The sequence below is a fragment of the Glycine soja genome, chromosome 15, assembly GCF_004193775.1.
Source record: "Glycine soja cultivar W05 chromosome 15, ASM419377v2, whole genome shotgun sequence".
NCBI classification, from domain to species: Eukaryota; Viridiplantae; Streptophyta; class Magnoliopsida; order Fabales; family Fabaceae; genus Glycine; species Glycine soja.
This window is the reverse complement of record NC_041016.1, coordinates 50,116,615-50,143,824: the sequence shown is the minus strand read 5'-3', so window position 1 is coordinate 50,143,824 and position 27,210 is coordinate 50,116,615. Positions and strand designations below refer to the sequence as shown.

The 27,210-nt window shown below is 35.2% G+C and overlaps 1 protein-coding gene across 1 annotated transcript in view; it reads right to left on the bottom strand.

Moving 5' to 3' along the window:
* Positions 1 to 2,192: 2,192 nt before the first annotated feature.
* LOC114387666 (nuclear-pore anchor-like) overlaps positions 2,193 to 27,210 on the bottom strand; it is a 35,873-nt gene continuing 10,855 nt past the window's right edge. Inside the window, exons 18-48 of the mRNA XM_028347870.1 lie at positions 26,844 to 26,922; positions 24,742 to 24,794; positions 24,213 to 24,286; positions 23,187 to 23,289; positions 22,970 to 23,104; positions 22,771 to 22,869; positions 22,658 to 22,699; positions 22,519 to 22,572; positions 17,717 to 17,896; positions 17,579 to 17,626; positions 16,775 to 16,825; positions 15,540 to 15,623; positions 15,388 to 15,462; positions 15,113 to 15,297; positions 14,926 to 15,028; positions 13,964 to 14,080; positions 9,837 to 9,929; positions 9,059 to 9,217; positions 8,924 to 8,977; positions 8,053 to 8,166; positions 7,831 to 7,908; positions 7,408 to 7,557; positions 7,237 to 7,308; positions 6,418 to 6,573; positions 6,284 to 6,337; positions 6,058 to 6,145; positions 5,880 to 5,947; positions 5,653 to 5,781; positions 4,433 to 4,537; positions 4,075 to 4,249; positions 2,193 to 3,906 (exon numbers count right to left, since the gene is read on the bottom strand). Coding sequence (XP_028203671.1) covers positions 2,543 to 3,906; positions 4,075 to 4,249; positions 4,433 to 4,537; positions 5,653 to 5,781; positions 5,880 to 5,947; positions 6,058 to 6,145; positions 6,284 to 6,337; positions 6,418 to 6,573; positions 7,237 to 7,308; positions 7,408 to 7,557; positions 7,831 to 7,908; positions 8,053 to 8,166; positions 8,924 to 8,977; positions 9,059 to 9,217; positions 9,837 to 9,929; positions 13,964 to 14,080; positions 14,926 to 15,028; positions 15,113 to 15,297; positions 15,388 to 15,462; positions 15,540 to 15,623; positions 16,775 to 16,825; positions 17,579 to 17,626; positions 17,717 to 17,896; positions 22,519 to 22,572; positions 22,658 to 22,699; positions 22,771 to 22,869; positions 22,970 to 23,104; positions 23,187 to 23,289; positions 24,213 to 24,286; positions 24,742 to 24,794; positions 26,844 to 26,922 — 4,341 coding nt within the window. The 3' untranslated portion in view covers positions 2,193 to 2,542. The remainder of the gene's footprint in view (positions 3,907 to 4,074; positions 4,250 to 4,432; positions 4,538 to 5,652; positions 5,782 to 5,879; positions 5,948 to 6,057; positions 6,146 to 6,283; positions 6,338 to 6,417; positions 6,574 to 7,236; positions 7,309 to 7,407; positions 7,558 to 7,830; positions 7,909 to 8,052; positions 8,167 to 8,923; positions 8,978 to 9,058; positions 9,218 to 9,836; positions 9,930 to 13,963; positions 14,081 to 14,925; positions 15,029 to 15,112; positions 15,298 to 15,387; positions 15,463 to 15,539; positions 15,624 to 16,774; positions 16,826 to 17,578; positions 17,627 to 17,716; positions 17,897 to 22,518; positions 22,573 to 22,657; positions 22,700 to 22,770; positions 22,870 to 22,969; positions 23,105 to 23,186; positions 23,290 to 24,212; positions 24,287 to 24,741; positions 24,795 to 26,843; positions 26,923 to 27,210) is intronic.

Sequence of the window (27,210 nt, the reverse complement as noted above, 5' to 3'; positions counted from 1 at the left end):
TGGATACAATCTCCAGAAAACTTCTCATGATTCAAAATCATGAGGAAGCCACTAAGACAACAATTAGCACCCAACAAAGCTATCCCAATGAATAGATATATTCAAGAGTGCAAGCTGGTTGACAAGGAAACTTAAAGAGACTTTGCGAAAGAATACTTAGGATGAAGCTTGAATGGCTTTTCAAAAGTAATACTCAGGTGGACCCTGCAAAGGCTTAGATAATATTGGTTGTAAGGATCCTATGGAGGCTTCAGGAAAGATCCAATATAGTTCCTATAGGTGTAAGTACTAGACGTAGCCCTGGTTGGGATAAACCAATGTAATTTCTTGGTGTGCTGTTTTGCTTTTTGTTTATCTTTGTTGCTATTTGCTTTTCAAAAACCTTGTTTTCAAAAGTATAACTGAGATTTTAATCAAAAGTTTTTCATAAAATAATTTTATCATTTAAAAGCAACACCACTTACTCTATGTAATAAAAATCAAAACCAGAATGTGTTATTTAACATAATATGAGATTTTAAGAATAGATTTTGAAGCAATAAGATGCAAGTTTACTTAAAGATTTTATCTTGAATTATTCTTTTATCCAAGTACTTTTGAAGGAGAGGTATTACTCTTGTAAGTCTTTTGATTTCTAAGCGAGAAGCTTAAGAAGACAAACCAAAAACAAAGTGTGTGTGCAAAAAAAATAACTGATTAATTTTTGTGTCACTATTCACCCCTTCTAATGATCAACTGATTCACTTCAATAGGTTTTTACTATCTTGCATTTGACATACTTGAATAAGATTATATTTTCACTCTGTGAGTTTTAAGAATTGTGCCTCTTGTAAGTTCTTGGATCGAACCTTTTGATTCTTATCAAAGGTGAAGTGTTATTTAATGCCCATATCTTCCAGTATCCCTAAAGATATATTGGTCTATGTTTTGAAAGGAGATATAATGTGTCAATATAGGAACTTTACTAAATTCTTGCTTATTACTTTACCTTTACCAATTTGGTAAAACAATCAATTGTCACTGCGGGGTATTTAAATTGTTCTGGCCATAGGATAATTAGTGATGTTTGGTGATTGGTATGATATGTAAACAAACGTATCATTGACATCTGTCACAATGTTTTGCATACTTTATCACTTCTCACTTCATAAAGTCGATCAAATATATTCTCACCTTCTTTTCATATCTTTTAATGTGTTTGGATAGAGAATTTTAACTGAGAAAAGTAATTTATCAGAGAATTTAAATTTCTCTAATTTAGAATTCATTGTTTGGATGTTTTTATGAAGAATTTAAAATTTTGGAATTTTAAAACAGAATTTTAAACAACTAAAAATCTGAAATTTCAATTTCCTTTCTAAAAGGCGAGAAACTCCTAAAATATTGATCGGATGTGAGTATAGAGGAACACGTATAACTAGTACACCAACCATATATTCTCTTTTTTTTCATTCATTTTTTTTATCCTCGTAATTTTAATTTTTTTATCCAAACACAATTTTGAAAATAAAAAAATTTCAATTGAAGTATTTAAAATTCTTAGAATTTAAAATTTCTCAGAATTTAAAATTTCTCCATCCAAACACACTACGTCGTCAAATAAATAACAAGCACCACATCGAAGATGCTTTCATATTATTCACACATGTAGAGAAAACCTATTCAGACTCAACGACGTACACAACTTAACTGACTAACCCCAATCATTATCTATCTTGAAAGCCTATTCACAAAATTATTTTGCAATCAAACCAACATGCAGAAAATAGAATTCTCAATATTGAATCACAAAATTGGTATAATTTTTTGGTATATCATTTGGTGATGATATCCAAATGATATACCAAAAAAGATATACATAAAACGTTGAACCTTACCAAAAAAGATATACCCCAATCATTATATTATGTATTCTTATTCTTATATTTGATTGGTCATACACACTAGCCCAATTTTCTAAAGCATATGTAAAGCAATTATTTATTTGATAATTTCCTGAATAGATCATACAACTATTTTTTTTTACTGCAGATCATACAACTATTTTTATTATTTGAATTGGCTTTAAACATGAAAAATCATAACGTAAACGTGTAGACCTTCTAATGTGTAATAACGGGACTTAAATTATCTTTTACCCAAAAATGTGAATACTTTTATATCTAATACCAGGAACGAATTCAAATAACACCTTCCGAAGAACAGATTCCATGCCCACTCATGATTCTATGAAATGAAATGAGTGAAAAGTAATTCAATTTTTTTCCAACATAAAAACCCCTTGGGAAATGAATGCTAAATAAAACCACAATTCCCGCATATCTAACATGATGTAAATCCAACCAAGCTAATTGAGGCAAAATTAGATAGGTAAGGGGAGAAATGAGTGAAAAGCAAAATTGTATTTACATTGACGAAAACTGGTCGCCAATTTACGCCTACTAACTGGTCTACAATGCCATCGTTCAGACGAAGGGAGAAGTTTACAATACCAAGTCAAATCATTTCATTAACCATCAATCACAGACGGTGAACTCGTTGTTCATTGATCACTGCCAGGTGGTGGAGGTGGTCGGCGTACTACTCCCCTAACTCGACCAACTCGACCACGGGGAGCACCGCCTCTTCCACGACCTCTAAGGGTAGAAGAAACCAACCCAGCCTGTCTCATTTGGGCCCTTTCCCGTGCTCGCTCTGATAAAATTATAGTCGTTGAAGTACTACCAATAGGTGATGCCTGCTTTGTCTCTTCTGTTTCAGCAGGGGCATTGGGGGTCCCTTGCCTTGGAACAGGTAAGTTCACTTTAGAGGAGCTACTCTCTACAACACTGCTTGTCAAAGTAGCACCCTCACTTGCCACAGGTGTAGGCTCGGCCACCTGATCGCTCTCGGCTGATATTTGTTCATTGACGTCCATCAACTTGTCGGAAGCATCAGCAGCATCCTCTACCGAGTCACCCTCATCATTCTTATCATCACTTGAAAGCTCAGGAGAATTAATCTCACCGGCCTCTAGAGCATCATCATCAACCGTAGCCGGAGAACGTTCAGGGGTTGCAGCAGACTCAGATAGACCTTCCCGAGATTCTTGGTTTTCGGCAATGTTAGACAAATCACTAGCACCCTCTAGATCACCGATATCTGGCAACAATTCTCCCTCTTCTCTCTCACCACTGGGCGCCAATGTTGACTGCTGGTTGTCTGGGTCTGTCTGATCCCTCTGCATCTCATCAGACAGCATTTTTGCATCAACAGGTTGATCCGGATTCTCTTCTAAAGTTCCAGTTTTGTCACCTTGTAATTCCTCTTGACCAGTAACATCCAAGTTCTGTGGATCTTTGGATTCCTCATCATTCCCAACAGCAATTTCACCATCTTCATTTTGAGCGTCACCAACCTCCTCATTTTGGCCTTGGGGCATGTCACTACTATCCAATAATTCTTCAGTGACAGGGTGACTGCCAGTAAATTCCAGAGTCGCAGCAGGTTGTTCTTCTGTATTCTCTTCTGGGGACTCAGATCCTTTAGACTTCTTCAAGACATCGGAGCTCTTCTCACCAGGTGCAACTGATTCTTCACGTAATTCAGAAGTGGAGGTAGGAGCAACACGCTTACGAGCCAATTGTTGAGATGATTGAACAACACTACTAGTTTCAGTGTCACTAGATGGCCCAGGCTTGCCCCCTGGTCCTTCGGCATCAGACATTTCCGTGTCACCACCTTGTAGCTCCTCAGGTCTTAGTAGTTTAGGCCTGACCAATCTCCTACCTGCTCGACGAGTTTCAACACTAGCTTTGGGTAATGCAAGTCTTTTCTCACTTTCTCCACTGGCTTTAGGTGGTAAACCACTAGCTCCAGGGGCCGCTGAAAATGTAATGCCTTGGGGTTGAGGATGGACAAGAGAACCTGCCATGTTGTAGTCAATCCATTAATATAGCCAGAGGTACAAGGCTAGCTTATGTAGAAAACCACGAGTAATACTGGAAAACTGCATTCTCTTTCTAAAATCATTATTCTACTCGTTTTTAAAAACACTTATTCAACAAACTTGATCTGCACAACATTATAAATCACCTGTAGCAGCTGCTGAACCATCCGTAACTGTTGCTGCATCTCCAAGATTACCGCGACCTCCAAGCTCACGAAATACTGACTGAGCTTCCTTTTCAAAACTTTCCACAGCAGATATGTAAGGAGCAGCAAAGTCATCAACATTGGATCCAGAAAGAAGTTGAACCACATTTGAACCCTAGAAAAATCATACAAAAATCAAAGGAGGATAAAGAGTTCTGCTCTAAAATAATTGACTCAAATATATAAGCAAATGAAGAGGCCTCAGAACATAGTCATAAAAATAACCCCTGCAGGCTAAACCATGTCTATCTGTTCAACATTAGTTTGATTGCACAATAAACCAGTTTTGAATCATTACCTCAGGAAGATTTCCAATAACAATCTTAAGCTTTTCAACTTCATCAGATAACCTTTTCAGAGACTCCTTGTACCTCTCAATTTCATTAATCAATTTTATTTTCTCCTGAAAGTAAATAAATCAATAAAAGGAGTGAAGAAAATACATATATCTTATGGTCTGTATTTACATCTCAACCAAACTAATATCAGTGCGCACACACACACACACATACAAGTACAAAAAATACAGATAGCTTAGGCAAATTTGATGGCCTAATTCTTTGACTCTGAACTTGAAACCTTTCCTACCTCCTCACCTCTCCCTTTCAGTTTTAATATCCAATCTCTTCCTCAACTCAAAATGAAGATGTGACTAAAAGATAATCCTCATAAAGCATTGTAACAAGCAAAGAAACGAAAACTGCATTCTTCCGATGCTTCTATAAAGAACAATTGCAATTTCATCATTGTATGTTAAGACCAGAAGTAACACAGAAGGTACTTGGATATGAATCACAGTATATACAAGTAATCAAGGCAAAAATCATTAAAAAAAAAACCAACAAACAAACATGAGCCCTCAACTGAGTCAAATTTTCATAAAAAACATTCTGAAAATTATATGAACCTGAGCCGTCTCACTAGACATTATCCTTTCCGCATTGAATGTAGAGGAAAGTTCAAGATTGACATCTTATGATGTATTTGGATCTAACTCAACCCCAAAAGTTAACTCATGAGATGAGGGTTGCCCTCCACTTATATATTCTATCTTGACCTTATCTCTAGCCGATGTGGGACTTGGGTTTTTCATAATAAGACAACACTGAAACCTAGCTAGATTTTGGTTCAAATGCAGGAGTTCAACAATTGATTGTGGGGGTAAGAAATGGATTTATTCTCCAGACAAAATATTTACCCACCTTTTTTCTACTAGCTTAACCACCACCAATCATATCTCACAAAGGGGTAGGGGCAGCTACCAGAGTCCAAAAAGTAATAGGCTCTATTAAAACCAAAATTTAAATAATTCAATTAAGAGAAGGTATTTTAACTATTATACCGTAATCATTTAATACCCCCCTTCAGCATATGCAAGTCAGTAAAATGAGGGTGTAAACTCTTGATTTTGTTGAGCAAATATGATAATAGGTACAAACCATACAAGAAATTAAAACAAATAAGTTGCTTAAAGGTACAAGATACAAAAGGCGAGCGTGGGTGGGCAAGGGGTGGAACCTGTTCAACATTGTTGTAAGAGTCCTTTATGGCCTTTTCAGTCTTCAGTCGTCTACTTTTCTCTAAACGACTCTCTTCCTTCTCCTTCTTTAATTCATCTCTCAGTCTCTCCAGATGTTTCTCCAGAATCTAGCAAACAGAAAATAACAAGTAAAATTAAGACAAAGAGGGTTGCATGTCCCACAAAAGGAAAGGGAGAAAAATCAAAAACACTGTTCCAAATGTACCTGTATTCTTGTGTCCTTTTCCTCCTTCATCGCTTGTTCACCAGTTGTATCACTTGTTGACCTTTTCCCTGATATACACCATGAAAATTTAACAATAAATTCCAGCAGCAGTAGCAGATTAGAAACAAATATAAACAGACAACAAGGGAGATTTAAAAAAAAAAAAAAAGATGAATACCTTGTTTAATTTCATCTAATTGCCTAGAAAGTTGCTGGTTCTCTTTTCCTAGGTCTTCTTTTTCCCTTGACAAAACATCAATCCTCTTCTGGAAAAGGATGGTGGAAAAAAAAAACAATGTGAAAATGAAAAAAAAAAAAAAATATATATATATATATATATATAAAGGAATATACAATTATCCAGAGTACTCTATCTATTTTCCAAAATAAGAATTTCCATGCACCTTAAACTGAGCCAGCAGTTTCCTATGCTTCTCTGAATCAAGTTTTAGGTTAGCCTGTTTTAATCATAAAACAACAAAATGTTAATAAAGAAAATATTTCTCCAAACATCAAAGATAGAGAGTATCTCAGAGACCTCATTATGCAGAATGTCATTAATTCTCTTCTCTCTCTCTGCAAGCTCCAATCGGCAGTTTGAAAGATCTTTCTCTAGGGATGAAACAGAATCCTGCTTTTCTGATAGACTTTTACCAATTTCCTCAATCCGAGCATCCCTCTCTCTTAGTTTATCCTGATGAGATAAAATATAAAGATGATAAATTCTAGAAACGATAATGACATCTCACTTCAAATTGAGTACAATAAATAGAAATCTAACAATGCTCTCTCTCTCTCTCTGTGTGTGTATCTATCTATCTAAGAAAACTTGAAGTTTCTTGGCAATTTCAAAACTGCTCAATCTGATATTTAGCTCCATTGGTATTCCAAATATAGTTATAATTTTGGGAATGAAATTATATGTTCTCCTCTATGTGCTGTTCAGCAATTAAGAAAATAGCAACACAAAACTAAAATTTGAAAAGGATAAGAGGATTGACAAAACAAAGATTGCTTGATTCATTCTTCCTCTTTAAGCTTAATTGAGTGATAAAAAAGTAGACAACGGAAGGAGAAACAAAAGTCCAGAAAGAACAATTTGAATCTCAATTCTACCATAGATCTTCAAAATTGCATGATTTTATTTAGGATAGAGTTCATAGTAGTTTTTGAATAGGCAGACCAAGTTTGATAACCAAGTAATCTTTACTAAACAAGCCAACTTTAGATAACAGATTTGATGTATAAGAAAAGGAACACCAAACATGTATTAAATGATAAACGGTGCTAGACAACTTCAAGGTTGACAGAAGCCTGAATATTCATTAAAATGAACAATTTATGTTAATATAACAACCTGGATCTCTTTAGCAAGTTTCTTCACTCGATCATAATCCTCAACATCAACATTTTTACTCCTTTCAAGCAGCTGAAAAGAAAACAAAAAAAATTTAGAAAAAGAATGTAGATCAAAGACACCATAATACATTTATAACAAATATTTTGTTAAGGTTTGGAAAGAAAATACCTCAGTAACCTTCTTATTGAGATGATCTTTTTCCATTTTTAGGGTTTCAATTTCTTTCGTATGGCCATCAAGCTTAATTTCTCTTTCCTTCAGGAGATTCTCTAGGTTCTCTGTCTCAGCTCTAACCTTTTGTGCCAGTTCACGCAATTTCTAAGGCCAAGAAAGTTGTGTATCAGTAACAGGAAAACACTAAACAATGCAACAGATTTTACCAAAGTATATTTCAACTAACAAACTACATCATGTTATTATGACAAGTCAACGCAGATAATTTTATGAAGCAGGATATAGTATAGAAGAGGAAGGAGAGATGGGAGGAATACAAAAACTTTTTTCCTAGCTTATTAGTATGCAATGCTTTATTGAACTTTGTATATTGAAATAACAACAAAATGGGAATACGTAATTGGCAAAGCCGTATACCTGACATTCCTCAAAATTGTGTTTATTTTCTTCCCTGAGCTGCATGTTACTCTCACGAAGTAAGTTCATTTCTCTGACCTGCAAATGATTTTAAAAAATCAGCTCATTGGATTAAACACAACATCATTAGGAAACACTTCAGTTAAAAATATCAACTTATGTCATCAAGAAACAAGCCATGGATAATGAAGAAAAGTGGATTCTGATGATAGGATTCTCAACCTGAAGCTGCAATGCTTTGAACTCTTCTTCGGTAAACAAAAATGATCTTGATTTTGCACGCTCAGTTTCTAGTGATGCATGTGCAGACTCTGCTGCCTTCAAAGCAGTCTCAAGCTACAGAGAATCAAGTGATCCAATAAGGTTATAACACTAAATACACAGAATAAATTCATAGATGGTCAAAAGAAACTGAATTCAAAAGTCAAGTTTATTATAAGGACCTTTCACATGAACAGAATCATTCCCAAATATAAATAATAAAATGAAGTCTTTTATATCCAAATGAGTTTCAAATGCCAGCATAAACATGAAAAAGCAAAAGACTATTCTTACCATTGATTTTGTATAACCAAACAATATATTAGCTCTTTTTGGCAGTGAACATTAGAAGGGGAGAGGCAGCTGTTAAATAGCGTCAGAAACAAAACATACAGCAACGTCCACATCCAGGGCCTCAGGCACCAGTAACAATAGAGATATTCAATCTCTTTGAAACCATAGTTGGGAATTTTTTTATGGGATAAGTTATACAGAAAAAAGGCAAGAAATATAATACCAAAATCCAATCCCCATCCACAAATCCTTAAAAAACAAAAATACAACTATCACCACTTCAAATTTGCAGAGAAATAGCGACTGGATAAGAGACTGGGTTGAGTTACAGATAAATCTATCTGTAAAGATAATTATATGAAGATTGAAAGAGAAGGTATTACTCGTGTCAGACAACTGGTGCAATTTGGAATAATATATTAGGTAATAACCCATAATATGAATATAAGAATAATTTAATATAAATATTAATAATGAATACTTAAATAATTTATCCTTCATCTTGGAATAAACATAAGAAAGAAATACATAATTTTACCTGTGACTGTAATCGCAGCTTCTCTTGTTTTAACAACGAAACTTCTGTTTCTGCCTGTAAAAAAAGAGACACTATTAGATAACCATGAGATGAACATACAGATAGAAGGGAATTTAACAAGGCACAGATATGTACAATTTCTTTGGAACGTCTGAGATAATTAATCACGTTTTGAAGACCAGCATCACCAAAGGCATCTGCACTACTACTTCCAGATGAAATACCAGCAGCATTACGCTCCTTCTCGGCCCATTGAATATGAAAAGCCTCAAGTTGGCTATGTAGTATTTTATTCTGAAAATGTAGAAAAAATTATTTAATAGAATGATATCAACTATTACGGCACAATAGTAGATGTAGGAAATCACAGCAAGCAAACATCATGCCATATATAGTTCTGACTTCTATGCAATAAAAATCCTCAGCATACAAATCAACAATGCATCTCCCGCCATGGAAAATTTTCCAAAAATATATACCTAATTCTCCAAAACAAATGCAATTGAAAAGATGAGAAAAAAGTAAAATTAAGACGGGGAAACCAACATATGGATAAGGAATCCTCCAAAAAAGAAAAGAGGAAATTAACACAAGAAAATGAAAATGAAAAGACATACAGTGAGCAACATTGTCCAATCCCAGATAAACTCAAATAATATCCATACCAGTTGCATATTAATAACATTTAGAATATTAATAACACATTTCCCAGATGAATCAAATTAGAGACCAAAAAATTTTGACAGTAAGCAACAATCATGTAGCATTGATTCAATATTTTATTAACATAATAAAGCTATGCAAATAAACCTGGTATGTAACCATCTATAATGCATAATCAACAGTTGACTGCAAAAGTTTCCTTTTGTACTGAAGCACATAAAAAATAGTCAAGAAAGATATTCTGAATCACCTGTTCATTGATTTCATTGTATTTCTTCTCAGCATCATTCCTAGACTTTTCTAGTTGTGCCTTCTCATCTTCCCACTTAGTCTTTAGTTCATTCTGTTAAACACACAAATTGTAATTTAAAACTTGTCAGATTTATATTCATGATATGAAAAGCAACCCATAAAAAATATGCAGAGACAAAACATAGAACAAGGGAAAAAAGGCAAAGTAGCAAGTATTCAAGGTTGAAGGGGAAAATGACAAGTGCGGAAGCAAACAGTATATCAATAAACATTTCCTTCATATTTGTTTTCCAAAGCTCACATCGACATGTCCTCAAGCAATAATAAATTATATATCAAGAGGAATTAGCAATATCAGAAAGAGCTTGGCCCAATGCGAAAGAGTAAACATGTTGGGGCCAGGTTGCTTCTTATTACTCTCAAAAGACTCAAGCTTTATTCTTCTTTGTACCTTGTTCTATTTGTGCTACATTACTTTTACTCCTAGATGTGGGATCTGCATCACACACCTGTCATGTCTTGTACTAGACATTTCAAGCGTGAAATTTGCAGGACTAGACATCGACAAGTGATCCAATAATGGGTGGTCCAATAGGCTCAAAAGCAATTGTTAGGATATGCTATAATACCATCTTAGAATTTAGATTTAGACCTAAAATAACCCCAAAGCAAGATCAAGAGGTGAGGGATGCCCCCACTTAAATTCTTTATTTTAGTCACACCACTAGTCAATGTGGGATATCTGATTGGGCAACTATAATATATAGCTAGAAATGTTAAAATAAAAAATAATAATCAATCACCATCTTACATTCTGGATGTATAAATCACACTATAATGTTGTATGTACATTATCAGCACAATTCCTAGGATTAATGGTACTTAACTAGATTATATGAAAATATCTTATCACATCCTTTAGCCACCATATTTCTTTATCTTATCAAGAATAGTTTTCCTTATTAGCTAATATTTGAATTAATATCAATTCAGCGTTTATGTGTCTTTTATCACTTTTTTCTTCCTCAATATGTAATCTCTCCCTTGATATCTAAAATTGTATAACTTCATAGTATCATAACGATACCATCTTCCATGACGTGTGATTTACAATTTCAATGTATCCTAAAAATAAGGAATTGTTTTGTTTCAATAACTTTAGCCTTAATTCCAAAAAGTCCTTTATTGTGTTGTATTCTTTTTTTTTTTGCTCAGCATTGTGTTGTATTCTTAATCCAGCTAGTTTAGAAATCATCTATCATGATTTGTTTTCCTAATTGGCTAATATTTGAGTTCATATTTTAGGGCCTAATGCAACCCCACAAAACCAGGTTGCAAGGTGAGGGCTGCCCAATCTTTATAAGCTATATTTAAGCCATATCTCTAGTCGATGTGGGACAAAACCACCAACTTTAAGGATGCAATTAATGCAGTCCAACGAGGCCACAAACAATACAGGCTAGGGATGACTGCAATTAAGGCAGCTTTCCAACAAAATCAATTCAGTGTTTATTTATTTTAATAATTTTTTCTTCCTCAATATCTAAAACTATATAACTCAGCACGGTATCATAGCAATACCATCCTCCATGACCAGTGGTTTATGACAACATTGTCAATGTTTTTCAAAATATGGAATTGTTCTGTTTTCAACCCTCAATTCCAAGAAGTCCTCTATCGTGTTGTATTATTGTTTTGAGTTTGACTAGTTTAGATCTCTCCTATCATTATCCGCTTTCCTAATTGGCAAATATTTGAGTTAGTATCTTTTAGAATTTGTGTGTAGGGCTTAATGCAACCCTACAAAACCACCTCGTAAGGAAGAGCTGTCAAAATGGGCCATAACCCAAAGGTCAACCTGGCCCACCACAGGTCCGGACTGGGTGGGGCCCAAAAAAGGGGAAATTTTACAGTAGGATCTAAAACTTGAACTGACCCACCCAGGTTGAACCCATGGTTGGTCAGGTTGGCCCAATTAACCCACCTAAAAAATAACATATTAGTATTTTATAATACTTTTTTAAGACTTTAAAGTATTTTGTTCATTTAATTAGAAAGTGTAAAACTCACCTAAAATACACTCTTAGTATTTTGTTTTATTTAGTGTTTTGTTCAAGACTATTTTTAAAGTTTTTGTTATTATAGTTCTAGACTTCTAGCTTGTGATAATGTCTTGTTGTGGTGTGTGGATAATGAAAAATTTAATTTAACTAATGTTTTTCTAATTCATTCAAATTTATTTTTCTAAAAAATTGATTTTTTTGTTGAATTTTCTTTTATTTTAGGTGGATTGGTGGGCCAACCCATTTAACCCACAATCTGTGGTGGGCCGGGCCACACTGCTTATTTTTGGAATCAACTTTAAGTGAGTCAAATTGGATTTGCCCGTTTAAAAGATGGGTCGAGGTAAATCAGGTCCAACAGACAGGACCAACCCATTTTGATAGCTCTATCGTAAGGTGACAACTAACCAAGCTCTATCAGCTCTATTTAAGTCATATCTTTAGTCAATGTGAGATTAAACCATCACCTTTCAGGCTGCAATTAATGCAGTCCCAAAAGAGGCCACAACTCAGTTTATTTATTTTCATCATTTCTTCTCCCTCTATCAAAAACTATATAACTTCAACATGGTATCATAGCAATACCATCATCCCTCCACAACCTACGGTCTACAATTTCACTGTCATGATCCTAAAAATATGAAATTGTTCAGTTATCAATAACTTTCCCCTTAATTCCAAGAAGTCCTCTTTTATTTGCGTTGTATCCTTATTCTGACAAATTTAAATCTCCCTTTTTTTGCCACCACAGTTGATGCTCTGTTGTGGCCTTCGTCCAGATTTGGGCTCAAATCCTCAATTTCAGACCTCTTTTTGGGTGCATCTCCTCCAGCAATTTCATCTTTTTGTTTTACTCCACAACATCCACTGCCTCACATGGATTTTTGGCTGCACCCCAAAGTTTTTGCTTTACTGTTCAGCGCTCTCTGATTTTGTTGACCTAGTTTGGTCTTTGAATATCTCTTGAAAAATCCACATGTGGTGGCTGCTGCCTCATTTTTTGTTTGTTATGCCCCTCTCATTTTGATTGCTTGGGAACTGTGTATTGCTTCTGATGTCCTTGTTTGCTACTGCACTTGGTTTGTTGAGCCCCCTCCCTTGTTTGGTTGATGTGCAGGGTTAGTTGCCCCCCCCCCCCCCCCCTTCCCTTTTTTTGTTTCTCACGGGTATCTTCTTCCGGAGGCAATCTTGTTCAAGGTACAGCCACACACTAAATGTGGACACCTCTCACAGCAGGGATTTGAACCTTGGTTCGCTGCAGTGTGATGGACACGCCCCTTCCACTATACCCAACCCACGTTGGTTAGTTGTGTCCCTCTAGTTGCTTGGTGGTTGTGCTCAATTTCTAGATTGCTCCAGCCCTAACCTTTAGATTTAGGGCTAGTTTGTTTTCCATACAAGAAAAAAGATTATGTGCAATAAGCTCAAAGCTGATTAAGCTTTAACTTGAGGGAGAGTGTTAGAATATAAGAAAATATATTATCATATCTTAAATTATCCTTTAGGATTCATTTTGCTATTTCCTCTTTCTCCTATAATGATTTGTTTCACTAGTTAGCTAGATTATTAGCATAGAGAAGGGTTAGTACAATGGGTTATACACGCATACATATAACAAATGAAACAATAAATTATAATGCATCTCAGTCAATAACAATTCAACTTTTGATTATCTTTCATCTCTTTTTCTCCATCAATAACTAAAACCAAATGCTTCATTTTAGAACATGTCCACTCATAACTTACAAAATAAGCAACTACTCTTTTATTCTTGGGTACATGTGTGTCTAACCTCAAATAGAATTAATAAACAATTCATGGGAAAAAAAAGTCACTAGGATTTAAGCTATTGAATCCTCTTAAAACTGCTTGACACTCAAGAAGCAAAGCAGTAGAAGATATTTAATTGATGGCAATCAACAAATGTATCATAAGGACTACAATAAACACCTCAGAAACTAGAAATCAAAACAGAAAGAAAAATTAAATGTACTGGTGCTAAAGAATTGAAAAAGAAACAGATAATAAATCTATATTATGAATTGAATAGGAAATTTTTTACATTTTCAATTTTCTGAGTATTGGCTAGTTTCCGTAATTCAGATGCCTCCTCCTGCAGCAAGGCTAGTGCTTCAGATGTTTTTGTCAACTCCTGAATAGTTTCGGACTGGAGAACAACCTAAACAACAAGAAACATCTAAGATTATAAACAATGAAAAGAAATCGAAATAAGCAAAGGTAATCCAATATGTTATATCCAACAGCTTCAGAAATTGCTTAGAAAAAACATTCACATCCTCAAAGATTAATAACTCAGACAACAATGAATGAATTTCAGCATTATTAAAGCATTCGTACTCCATTGTATTGACTTTGTCTAATCTTTTCAGATCAATGATAAACACTATTTTACTTTCTCTCAAATTTCATAAGCACATTAAGCAGCCAAATTATTAATTTATTTGACAAGAAATTTTATTTGATAAACAAAGTGATGTAGGAATCCAAAAGGTCACAGGGTAAAATATATGTTCAACAAAGACAGTGATATAGGAATACATTAAGTAGTCTGTCCCAGATAATGACGTTAAGCAGCCGATCCCAAAAATGGGATAGTGGGATGGCCGCTATTTTAACTATATATTTTATAATTCTTATTATTATATTCATTTTATTAAATTATTACATTTTTATTTATATATCTTTTATTAATATATAATTATGTACCACCTTCATTGCACCGCCCCACCGCCAATGCGGCCATTATTAACTACTATGGACAAAACAAAAGAAAAATACATAAAAGACAAATAAAAGGAACTCCTAAAAAACTGAGTGATATAACTCTCACAATCAATGAACAAAAACCAACATCAAATTAAATATTTTGCAGCTAGTTGAATCTAAATACTATAATATCAGTCAAACCAATATGTTAAAATGAGATTGGTCAAAAATCAGACGGCCAAGCAAAATCATCATGCAACAGTTTAATCAAGTAAGCATATTTTAAGAACCATGTACCTGTCTTTCATAATTGGTTTGAGTTGCCCGCCATTTCTGATGCTCCCTGTCCAGGTTTTCTTTTAAACCTGAGATCTGAATTTCCATTGCTGAAATTTGAGAACTACACAGCGCAAAAAAAATGTAAGAGATGCGAGAAACCAAACTAGCAGTAAATTTAACAGAGCAGCACCATAATACAACTTACGATTTGGTTAAAATTTCTTCTTTAAGATTTGTGATTTCAGCCATAGCAGATGTAAGAGCCTCTTCCTTTCCAACAGTTTCAGAAGCAACTTCTTCATATTTCAAAGAAGATTCATTTTCAATCTCTAACATCTTCTCTCTAAGTGAGTTAAGTTCAGATTCCAAAACTTTCTTTCCATTGTCAGCCTATTTTGTTAACAAGACAAACAAAATACATTAAGTACAATATCAAAATTGACTGGAAAACATATTTGAAGATTCAATATGCTAGAATACCTCTGTTTTAAACTTCTCATGCGCCTTTTCTATCTCTTTCAATGCATCTTCATTCACCTCAGCAATGCTCTTATACTTCATTGTAAAATTTAAGCACAGGCAGTTAGTTTAATTACAAATTAAATATAAATTGTTTGAAAAATAATAATAACCTGCAGCATGTGAGCTTTGTTGGCATGCGCTTCCTCTTTCCACTTTTCAATCTCGTCTTTTGCCTTTTGCAATTCAGCAACAACCTAGATTAAGTTGGGGGTGGGGGATGTCAAACACAATCACAAGTATAGTGTGAAGAAATCTAATTATTGCAGAGTAAATTAAACAGAAAACAAAGTAGAAGGGGTGCTCATGCAAATCATTTCTTGCACAACTTGTTTCAGATATTAGAGATAGCACAACATTGTAGCTGTTTTAGTTATAGTTAATAACATTGTTTAGGTTCTTTCTCTTAAATTGATCACCACTGTAGAGTCTTCGCAAACTGTTTAAGAAAATCCTTTTCAAAAAACCTGTTCTCTCTCTGGCTTACTTTCTCTCAGTTTCTCACTGTCTAAACAGTGCAGTAATTCTTAATAAATAGCAGTGGTACATTTCATTTGATTTATTTCCATTTATCTTAGAACTCATTCCCTTCTACACTATGCATCAGCTACATATATCAAGTGACACCACTGCATTCTGTCCAAAAAGAAATCTTCCAAGAGATCATTTAGATCTGAATCCTTTTCGTGGGTTCACTTAAGTCTGTCTTTTGTGGCCCATTCCTAGTTAATGGACTACAACTTATCAACTCTTCTAACACCTCTATTGCTAAAGTCTCACGTGTCCAAATCATTCAAGGTGCAATTATACCATCTTAATAGGTACAATTCCAACTTCCTTTTAAGTCTCTATTACAGTCATTCCAGATCTTGCAAAGGGTTTACCATCCATAGTTTTACAATGACTCAAGAACCCTAATTCAATTTGTGACATTGAAACTGGAATTCTTTTCCATCAAAGACAAATCTAGCCAGCAAGAAACAGGATCTTATTATGAAGTGACAAACCAAATTTTAATTTTACAATAAACAAATTATTGGAAATGAAAAGTTACTCCATCATATATTACATCAATTGCATCAAAGGAGGGCAATGAGATCGGGAACAATTCTAACTGATCATTGAATAGTCAATTTTGCACACACACCCCTAAAAACACACATCTTTTCTGGGGGAATATAAGAGTCCCCACACAAGGTCTTGTCATTTACCCATACTATATACTTAACTGACTACTGTGCACACTTCAATAATCTCAACAGATTGGTATATTTCAAATTTTTCATAACATTGCACAAGAAAATGTGTAAGAATAAAGTGAAATTGATATGTAAAAATGTATGCCCACCTCATCACTTGACAAAGTGGAAGATCCACTCACTCCACCTATTTCAACAAGCTACATTAAATAATACAGTAAGTTAGAATTAAGAGCATAAATATTATGAGTGCATGGAAGCAAATTTACTAAAATTAGACTTCCATAGGATGGATGCAAAACACTAAGTTTCAAGCAGTTATATAACACGTCATGAATCTATCCGTAATTAACAAGATACTTGACCATAAGGAGTGGCATGTAGATACTATCAGTAAATCATAGAGAAGCAGATGGATTAGAGTTTTAATATTGGTAAGAACAGCCCCTGCATTTGCATGGGTAAGGCTGCATACATTACTCTCCCCAGACCTCAGGGGAGAGTCTCGTCCACAAGGTTGCCCTTTTTACTGCAATGTGTAGCTTGCCAAGCTGTCAGCATAGCTAGCAATCAGTTTCAATCATTAGATTTCAGTTAGGAATCCGAGTAATGATACCAACTATGAATGCTAAAGAACCTGTTAGAAGTTCAGTCAATTCATTCAGATACACAGAATAGAAAATTATATATCACATTGTAAACTGTTCATTAACATTCTCCTGTGTCTCTCAGATTCTTGGTCATTCTTGATTTCTATCACATCTAATAAATTTCTTCTTTCAATGAAAAATAGGAGTCTTAAAATGCCCAGAAACATTTTTACTTGCAAAATGGAAATGATATTCAAATGAAAGTTCTACACACTAAAACATAGAGTGTTAACCCTAATAGTTCTCAAAGGCAAACCATCAGCAGCACTTCACAAATTAACAAAACCAATCACAGAAACATACCTTGTCATCTGTGGAACCCATCTTTCTTTGAAGACCAGAGAGTTTTGCCTGTGTATAGAGCTTGAAGTTAATCTTTACCATTTGTGAAGACTTGGAGAAGAATAAGGTATACAAAAGAGAGCAAACAAAAACATGTACCTCAGCAACAGCAGCCCTTGATTCAGCAGATGCAACTGCACGCAATGCATTAGCTAACTCTTTGCTCATATCCTCAACCTGTCTCAAAGAATTTTTTAGTGTTTGGTCCCGATCTGATGTGAATCTCCGCACATTTTCCCGCTCTTCATTTAACTCTTGCTTGGCCTCAGCCCATTCCCTCTGAAAAGTGAGAATTTATGATAAACATAACAAAAAATCATGAAAAACACTGTTAGAAAATAGGTTATTATATCCCTATTGTACTAGGCTACAGTTCTTCTTTTTGATTTTTTTTATATGCTCTGTTCTGAGTTTTCTGTAAAACCTTCCTTTGTAAGCTAATTTTAATATATATAAGAGAAGCTGAGTGTGGAGAAAACACTTAAGCATTTCATCCAAAAATATCTCTCATTATATTCAAGTTAGTATCAGAGCGGGAATGATCCCGCTCTGCCTGATTATCACCAATGCCACAGTTTGCTACCTCCGGCCGCCATACACCACGGCCACCAGCAAAATATCTGTCAAACCCAAGGTTTGGTGTGCCTCAATGAATGTGACCTAACCCTGCAAATCGCACATCCAAAAGCACCTCCACGTGCCGCTTGTCCAAAACCCTCTGCTTGGCTTGTGAAGTCTACACGCCGCCCTCTACTGGTTGGAAACTTGCTGCGACAATACAAAACATCTCGCGGATCTCCCTGGACCTAGATCTGGTCCTGGATCTTCATTATCTCTCATCAGTACTGTTGGGTTGGGTTCTCAAGTTGGAACCTTTCATGAAGGTTCTGTTTGGGGTGTTCGACGTCTTGGTTTGCACAGTTCCTCCTTGTTATAAGATGGCCTCTACAACCTCTTCTACAACTTCTGTTGGTCCCACAGTTTCTTTCTCTGGGACACCTGTCATAACCTCAAAGAAGCTGAGTGGTAGTAAATTGTCCTGGTCTGCATCTGTGGAACTTTGGTTCCTTGGCCAAGGGCATCATGACCACTTGGAGAAAGATTTCACTAAAGTACCGGCAGAAAGTCAGGAACAATGAAAAGGCTTGACTTCCAGTTTTGTGCCTTGTTGTGGCTGTCTGTGGAGCCAAATATCTTAGGAACCTTGAGGTGCTTCAAAACTTGTTGCTCTTTTTGAAAAAAAGCCCAAAAGATCTATGCCAATGACATTCAGAGATTGTATGATGCAGCTGCCAAGTTGACATCTTATAAGCAAACAGATCATGATATGACCTCATTTGTTGCTCAAATTCAATCTGCAGTTGAAGAACTAAATATGCTCTTAGATGCTGACTCAGTGGAGGAAATGCAAAGGAAGCATGACATGGTGCTGGCCTTACATGTCATGAGTCCAGATTTTGATCGTATTCATGATCAAATTCTGACTGTTCAAGAAGTTCCTTCAATGGATAGCCCCATGACACGTCTTCTTTGTGTTCCCATCCCAAGATTGGAAACTCGCTTGAGCATTCTGAATCTTCAGCAATGGTGTCTACTAGAGGAAGAGGGGATCGTGGAGGACGTGGTGGTAGAAACACAAATTCATACCTACAATGCTCACATTGCAAGAAGCAGGGCCACACCCAAGACAAATGCTACTACATAATTGACTGGCCTGATAAAACAGCAAATGTCACCAAATCAGAAATACTTGATCCTAAGTTTTCTGAAGAGGAGTACCAAGAATACCTTCGATTGAAGTCCAACAGTCAAGCTCAATCATATTCAGGCCCGAGTACTTCAACAGCTAGCATTTCTCAGTCTGTGGATAGTCAAGATCCATGGGTAATTGATTCAGGTGCTTCTGATCATATTTCTGGTAATGACTCTCTATGTCTCCTCCAAAATTTCCTCATCTGATCACCCTAGCAAATGGCACCAAAGTCGCCTCTAGAGGAGTCGGCAAAGTCTCCATTTCTTCTTTAAACTTGGATCCAGTTCTTTTTGTTCCTAATTGTCCTTTCAACTTAGTTTCTCTTAGTCAATTGACAAAATCATTAAATTGTTTTGTAACATTTGATGTTGATTCCTTTGTCATACAGGAGTGTGGTATGGGTTGGTTGATTGGCGTAGAACATGAATCCAAAGGCCTCTACTATCTTGAAACCAGCCTGCCTGTGTCTTGTTTTGCATCTCCATCTCCTAACTTTTGCATGATCACTTGGGTCATCCACATTTGTCAAAGTTGAAGAAAATGGTTCCTAATCTCAGCAAGCTTCAAGTCTTAGAGTGTCACTCATGTCAATTAGGAAAACATGTTAGGTCCTCTTGTCCTAAGAGAACTGAAACAAGATGTAACTTTGCTTTTTCCACTATTCACTCTAATATTTGGGGTCCAAGCCATGTCACATCTTTTGGTTTCAGATATTTTGTTACCTTCATTGATGAATACTCTAGATGTACTTGGGTTTATTTAATGAAAGATTGATCTAAACTTTACCTATATGCATGTCTTTCTTTAATGAAATTAAGACCCAATTTGGAAAAGTAATTAAGATTCTCATCAGTGACAATGCCAAAGAATATTTCTTCTCTAATCTTGCTTCGTTTTTAACCACACAAGGCATTTTACATCAGTCCGCATGTCCCCACACACCACGGAAAAATGGTATAGCTAAAAGAAAAAATAGACACTTGGTTGAAACTACATGTACCTTATTGCTTGGTGCAAATGTCCGTGTTCATCATTGGGGTGATGCCATCCTTGCTGCCTATTTTTATCTAATAAAATATCATCTTCATCTCTTGAGAATAAATTCCTTACTCGATTCTCTTTCCAAATGAACCCTTATTTCGTGTCTCCCCTCGTATTTTTGGCTGTACTTGTTTTGTTTGTGATGTTTCTCTAGGTTGGGACAAGCTATTTGCAAGGGCCATTAAATATGTTTTTCTTGGCTACCCCCATTTACAAAAAGGGTGTTGTTGCTACTCACTAGACAGTACTGTATGTCTGCAAATGTCACCTTCTTTGAAGAAACTCCCTTTTTCTCTTCTTCGATGCAAGATTTCAATTCTGTCCAACAAGTTTTACCTGCCCCATCCCTTGATCCACAATTGCCTCTAGTTCATGAAATCCCTATTACAGACACAAGTCAAGCCACCTCTCCAACAAGCCCTTCAAACCCTTCTTCATCACCTCACACCACTTCATCCCTCACATTACTCACTGGTATGAGACACAGAGAGAGTTATCTAGTCCTATGTCACATGGAGAGTCCTCTACTTCGTGTATGTCACCTTCAGCTATCCGTACAATGATTCAAACGGATGATGACTCCAGGTGGCCAATTGCTCTTAGGTTTTTTTTTTTTTATCAGCAAACATAGTATTATATATTAATTGAGTACCAGAGGTACTGACAATACAAATATCATTCCAGATTTGGTCCCAACACAGTTTGGGCCAATCTGAAATATCATATAGGTTATACAGAAATCTGCACTAATATTCTATCCTATTCTATTTAGGAAGCCTGCTCTGATGTTGGAAGACCAGTAATAATAATGTGTATGAAAATCCTTCTCTAAATTTGTGAGCCACGTCCATAGTAAGAAAATTGCATCATCTATGATTCCATTGGCATTGAATGAACCATTTGAGAAGATAATAGTATTCCTGTGCTTCCAAATGGTCCATGTTAATGCCATCCACCACCATTTCCATCTTCTAGACCTCATTCCTTCTATGTCTTCACCAATGTGTTGAAGAAAGTGGGACCTTGGGTGGTTTGGGAAAGCACCCGACAGATTCACCCAAGACAAAGATTCCCACCAAATTGGAATGATCTTGCTGCACAAGAAGAATAGGTGACCTGCACTCTCCTCCTCAACTCCGCAGAATGGACAACGTGAGTCTCCAAGCAGAAATTCCCATAATATTAGGTAAGGTATTAGATCTACCAGAAATTCCCATAATATTTATAATTGTTTGAGATGCCCATGTTACTGGGTATTGAGATGCTAACTGGGCAGGCTCTCCTATAAACAGGCACTCTACTACTGGATATTGTGTATTCCAAGGAGGAAATCTGATTTCTTGGAAGAGCAAGAAACAAAATGTTGTTGCTCAGTCTAGTGTAGAAGCTGAATATAGGGCCATGGCTTCAGCCACTTGTGAACTGATGTGGGTCAAACAACTCCTCCAAGAACTCAATTTTGTGAAGTTCAGCAGATGCACTTCATATTGCTTCTAATTCAGTATTCCATGAAAGAACCAAACACATAGAAATTGACTATCACTTTCGAGGGAAGTTGTTGGCTAAGGAAATTAGTACTGAAAAAATTAGCACTAATGATCAAATTGCAGATATTTTGACTAAGTCATTGAGGAGACCTAGGATTCAGTTTTTATGCTCCAAGCTTGGTGCATATTTTTTTTTGCTCAGCAAAATTAATTATATATAAATATGAAAAAGAGTACCAGAGGTACTATAGACCATATAGTTAGTATGGAAATAACAGATTCAGAGCATTAAGCATCTGAATGAAACCTATTTTCTAACATTCACCCTCAAGCTGGAGCATATAAATCATATGCACCAAGCTTAATGCTTAATGCTTAACTATTGTACTAGGCTACTGTTCTTCTTTTTTACTTTTTGTATCTGCTCTGTTCTGAGTTTTCTGTAAAAGCTTCCTTTGATATATATAAGAGAAGCTGAGTGTTGAGAAAACACTTAAGCATTTCACCCAAAAATATCTCTCATTACATTCAAGTACCACCAAACAAGCACTCTTTAAAGGAAACAAAATTGTGATTAACCAATTAATATGAAGTATTTATAAGGAAACAATAGAACTCACCTCCAATTTCTTTATATATTCTTCTTGCTTAACCCTCTCTGCAGCTCTTGCTTCCTACATTTTTCAAATAAAAAGGAATCATATAGATAGAAATTTTATAGAAACATGAAAGTAACACGAGTTGATGATAATAACCTACCTCTCGAACTTCCTCAGTACTCTGTATGGTACTCAAACTAGCCTGCAATAGCAAGCGAGACTGTGTAAGAATATGCAATTTTAAGAAAATTGAAAAATTACAGCAATGCTGACCTGCAAACGCTGCACCCTTGCAGACAAACTGTGAACTTCATCGGATGCCCTTTTTTCAGCATTTGATATGACTTCCTTTTCTTGCTTTAAAACTGACAGCTGAAATAATGGTACGGGTCCATAAAAAAAAGGTACATCTCAGCTCAAAAGTTCATAAAACTACAAATAGCCCAATATTTATAATGAATAATTTATTAACCTCCATAGAAAGTTTCCGCGAAAGCTCCTCAGCAGCAATCAATGACTCAGTGCTTTCACGCAATTTTCGTTGGTAGTCAACAACCAGCTGAGAAAACTCAATATTTCTTTCTAAAATGCCTTTTGCTTCAGTTTTCTAAAATGTCATCCGAAAATTCATAAATTAGTACAACAGATATACAAGGACAAAGCACTTAATATTATGGACAAGTAATTGCCTGATGTTCAAATTCTTTCATAATGTCATTAAGTTTCTCTCTAGCAAAATTTGCTTCAAGTGCACTCTTGTCACGTTCTGATCGTAATACAATAATCTCACTCCTGAAGACACAAAATTTCAGATTTAGAACCCCATATATTACATGATATACAGAGAGCATGTAGGTATCTGTAAAAGGATCATGTAAAAAATTTAGTTATCCAAATATTATTTCTCTAATGAGCATTAAGATTACTTGGTTATAATTGCTTTAAAAAAATGAAAATAATATGAAGCAAAGAATAAAAAAGGGAATACAGTTCCGTGAACAAGCAAAAACTTTGTTAATTGTTACAAAGGATTAAAAATAAATAACCTGAAATTAGAAAAATCATTGTTACATTTACTACAACTTAAACCAAACAACTTTTTGAGAGTTCTGAGAACTGTATTTAAATTACTTCTCCATGGTTAGCAGATTAAAAATTATAAAAGCAGTTTATGTTATTTTATGTAACCAGTAATCAAGAAGGGAAGCCAAGGTGCAAGGTTTGAGTTGTCATCATGTCAGGTAAGACAGACCTGTCATACACCCACATTGTGGATGGACCCTTCCCTAGACCCTGTATACAGCAGGAACTTTATAGTACCATGCTGCAGTTTAGTAGTCTATGTACCTTTTACTGTTAAATTCAGTAGATATGATTAGGTTGATTATTATAATTGTTAGAATATGTTATTTCTGTTTTATGTTGTTGGGCCCTAAGCCCAACCCATTTGTCTTAAAGTCTATATCCTTATATCATATATTGTTACCAATGAATGAAAAAGCAAGCAATTTACAATGTAGATCTTTAGTTTCTACAATAATCTTCTCTTTTCAGCCAATTAGAAACAATAAATTAATACATAACAGCAGATAAAAAAAAGCATAATAGTAGTATTTATAAGAAATCCAGAATTACTAATAGCAACCATGTTTCTAAAAAAATTATGAACACCGATGCAACATTTTTCTGAAAATATACCAAATTTGAAACCTTACCTAGACTTTGCTAAATCATCCTCAAGGCATCTCACACGCTCAGCAGCTTTTTCCAGGGACTTCTTAGCAGCCTCCTACAATAAAGAAAACAACACACAATACAAGTGTTAAATAAAGAACCTTTCATGAGAATTCACTGAATAATTAAAGCCTAACGCCTATTGGAGAGTTGGTTCATTACATGATGTCAAAGCAGAAAGAAAATTAATGGGCTACAACACAATAATGTCAAACAATATAACACGATTTGATGTCAAGCAGTATAACACGATTAGGCAATAATTTTAGATCAAGTAATGACCAAACCAGTTTTACATAATTAACACAACCTTATATTCTTCACAATATAAAAGTGTAATTTCAGCACAAGGAATAAGAGACCTATGCATTCTGCACACTTCAAGCCCAAAGGGCTCTTGCATAAAAGGGCACATAAAACCATTCATAATTTTCTTGACAAAGGTGATCCTTGATAGGAAGTATGAGATTAGAAGTATTTTTCTCAAAAGTGTCCCAACACTATCTTTACCTGTGAACTTTCAATTGAAGTCTTAATGTTGTTTCTTCCAACTGCCGCAACAGCTGAAAATTTCAGAATCAATTAAATATAAGATGCCAGCAGTGTATAAGGGGCAGACACTTGTCCGACAATAAACAAACAAAGAACCAAAGTTAATCTGCATTAGCTTACAGATCTAAAGATCCATTAAGAAATCATTAATCAATCCATATCAGCCTTTTTCACAATATAACAAAAAATACTTATGGAAACAAGCACAACCAATCAACAACAATATCTTTATCCCACTAGGTAAGGTGGCTACATGGATTACACAATGCCATTACACTCAATTAAAAACAAAATTCTAACTCCGCCTGTGGTCTCATTAACTGGTGCCAAGCCCAGCCCAGGGTAAAGCATGCTTGTGCAAGGTCCTCAATAGCCAACCTAAAACTAGCCGAAAGCCCAAACATGGATCACATGAGGACAACAAATTGAGCAAGCAAAAAACTAAATCAATGTACTTGCATTACACACATTTCTCTGCCAACAAGCAAGCATAACCAACATGAAAAGATACAAAGAATTGACCAGTAATTTAAGGCAGAACCCATAAGCATTTTATTATAACCACACACACAAAAAAGACACAGGAGGAATCATAAATCACAATTCATTAATGTTCTTTCTTCTTTGGCAAGAGTTTATATCCAAGTGACCAGGATTATCTCCAAAATCAGAACCCAGAAGGCATTTTAAAGTTTTAATGCTTTTTTGCTGAAGGAAGAATGTATTCATGACTGTGTATGCTTTCAATGGAATATTAAAAAGAAAAATTCTCACAGAAAGTCCATACCATATCAATGATAAAGTATATTTATTAATTCAATTTCGATATGATCAGAAGCTATTTTTTTCTTGTTTTATACTTGCATTCTTTTATACCATACAAAATATAAAATTTTAAATGCTTTCATTTTCTTATACCTTACATGGAAATGGAATTCATTAAATTGTTGTGAGACCAGATAAGGTAGAGCAGCATTTTACTCCCTTCTCAATGTCTTACACAAAATGTCCAAGGGACCTCAAGTGGGATGAACAGACCTTTTGTTGCTATTTCTCAATTTCTACTTTATTTTTACTCAGATTTCTATGCTACCCAAATCTAACTTCTTCCAAAGACTAACAATAGCCAACACTCAAACCCTTATCAATCCTCCTCTTCAACTTTTCTTAAAACACATCAAACACAAAACCCTTGGTACGTTCATAGCACCAAAACATTTAAGCCTCCTGCTAATCATGGCAAAGCCTCTTGATGTTTACCTATATCCAATAACTCTTTGATATACTCATTTGCTTACTTTGATTCAACATGAAACCCTAATTCTTGCCCATTAAAATCCATAACTTTCTGTTGCCCCACATCATAATGCCTTCAAAGAAGAAATAAGTTAAACCTCAAGCTAGGTCAGTCCAAGGATCCATCTACAAGACCTCTCGGCATTGAAATACTGATGAGTATTAAAGGCAGTTAGTGTTAACATGAGTAATAGAACTATTTTTGGAATAAGAAAACTTTAGCAACGAACAAGGGATGTTACATCACAAGAGCAAACAATATTAAAATAAAGAAATAAAATGGGAACATTGAAGCAGTTAGAGAGAACAAATGGAATATATCAAACAAGACCACCCTTTTAAATGCCATAGCCAAAACAATATGCAGTCTGGCTTTAGTTTGGTTTTCATTAAGATATCATAGGGTTCAAACATTGAAGCCTATGAAAAGCCCCAACTGCTGAAAATCTGTAAATAGACAAGGCAGTTTAATCCTATCTTTTCCCAAGGCTTTTCTGCCTAGTTTTGCATTCTATGAAATTTGAATGTATAGAGATAATTACATTGGATGTGCCCTATCTCAACCTCATTGAAATAAGATGATTTTGCAAAATGTCTTTTCTATTGTGGTGTTTTCTTTGGGTGGGGGATTCAAAGCATCATGTTCATCTCAAACAATATAACTATTAACAGACTCTGAAAGCTCATGTTCTCGTTCAAAATTGATTGCACAAGAGGGGGGGAAAGATTATAAGGAAATGCCAACAAATTAATGGTTATGAAACCTGCAAGAGCTTCTGAGGAATGGGTATGAGATAAATGAAGATTATGCTCCTCCTCATACAACCTCTTATACATCGCAACCTACAAAAAGAAGACATCACAAGTACAAATTTAGAGTCCTGTATAGTATGGTAACGAGGATTGTTAGTAACCATGTAACACACTGTTTGACAGACCTTTTTCAACACATGATATTCACCCAACAATAAAAAGTAGGTTGGTATCATTTTTCATAATAACAAAAAAAAAATATGACAATTATCAAAGAGGTGGAACATTATAAGTCAGAGCAATCTGATCAACAGTTCAAACCTGAGTCATTAAAGTTACCATTCTATGGGTCAGTTGTTTTAATCCCCATGGGACCTG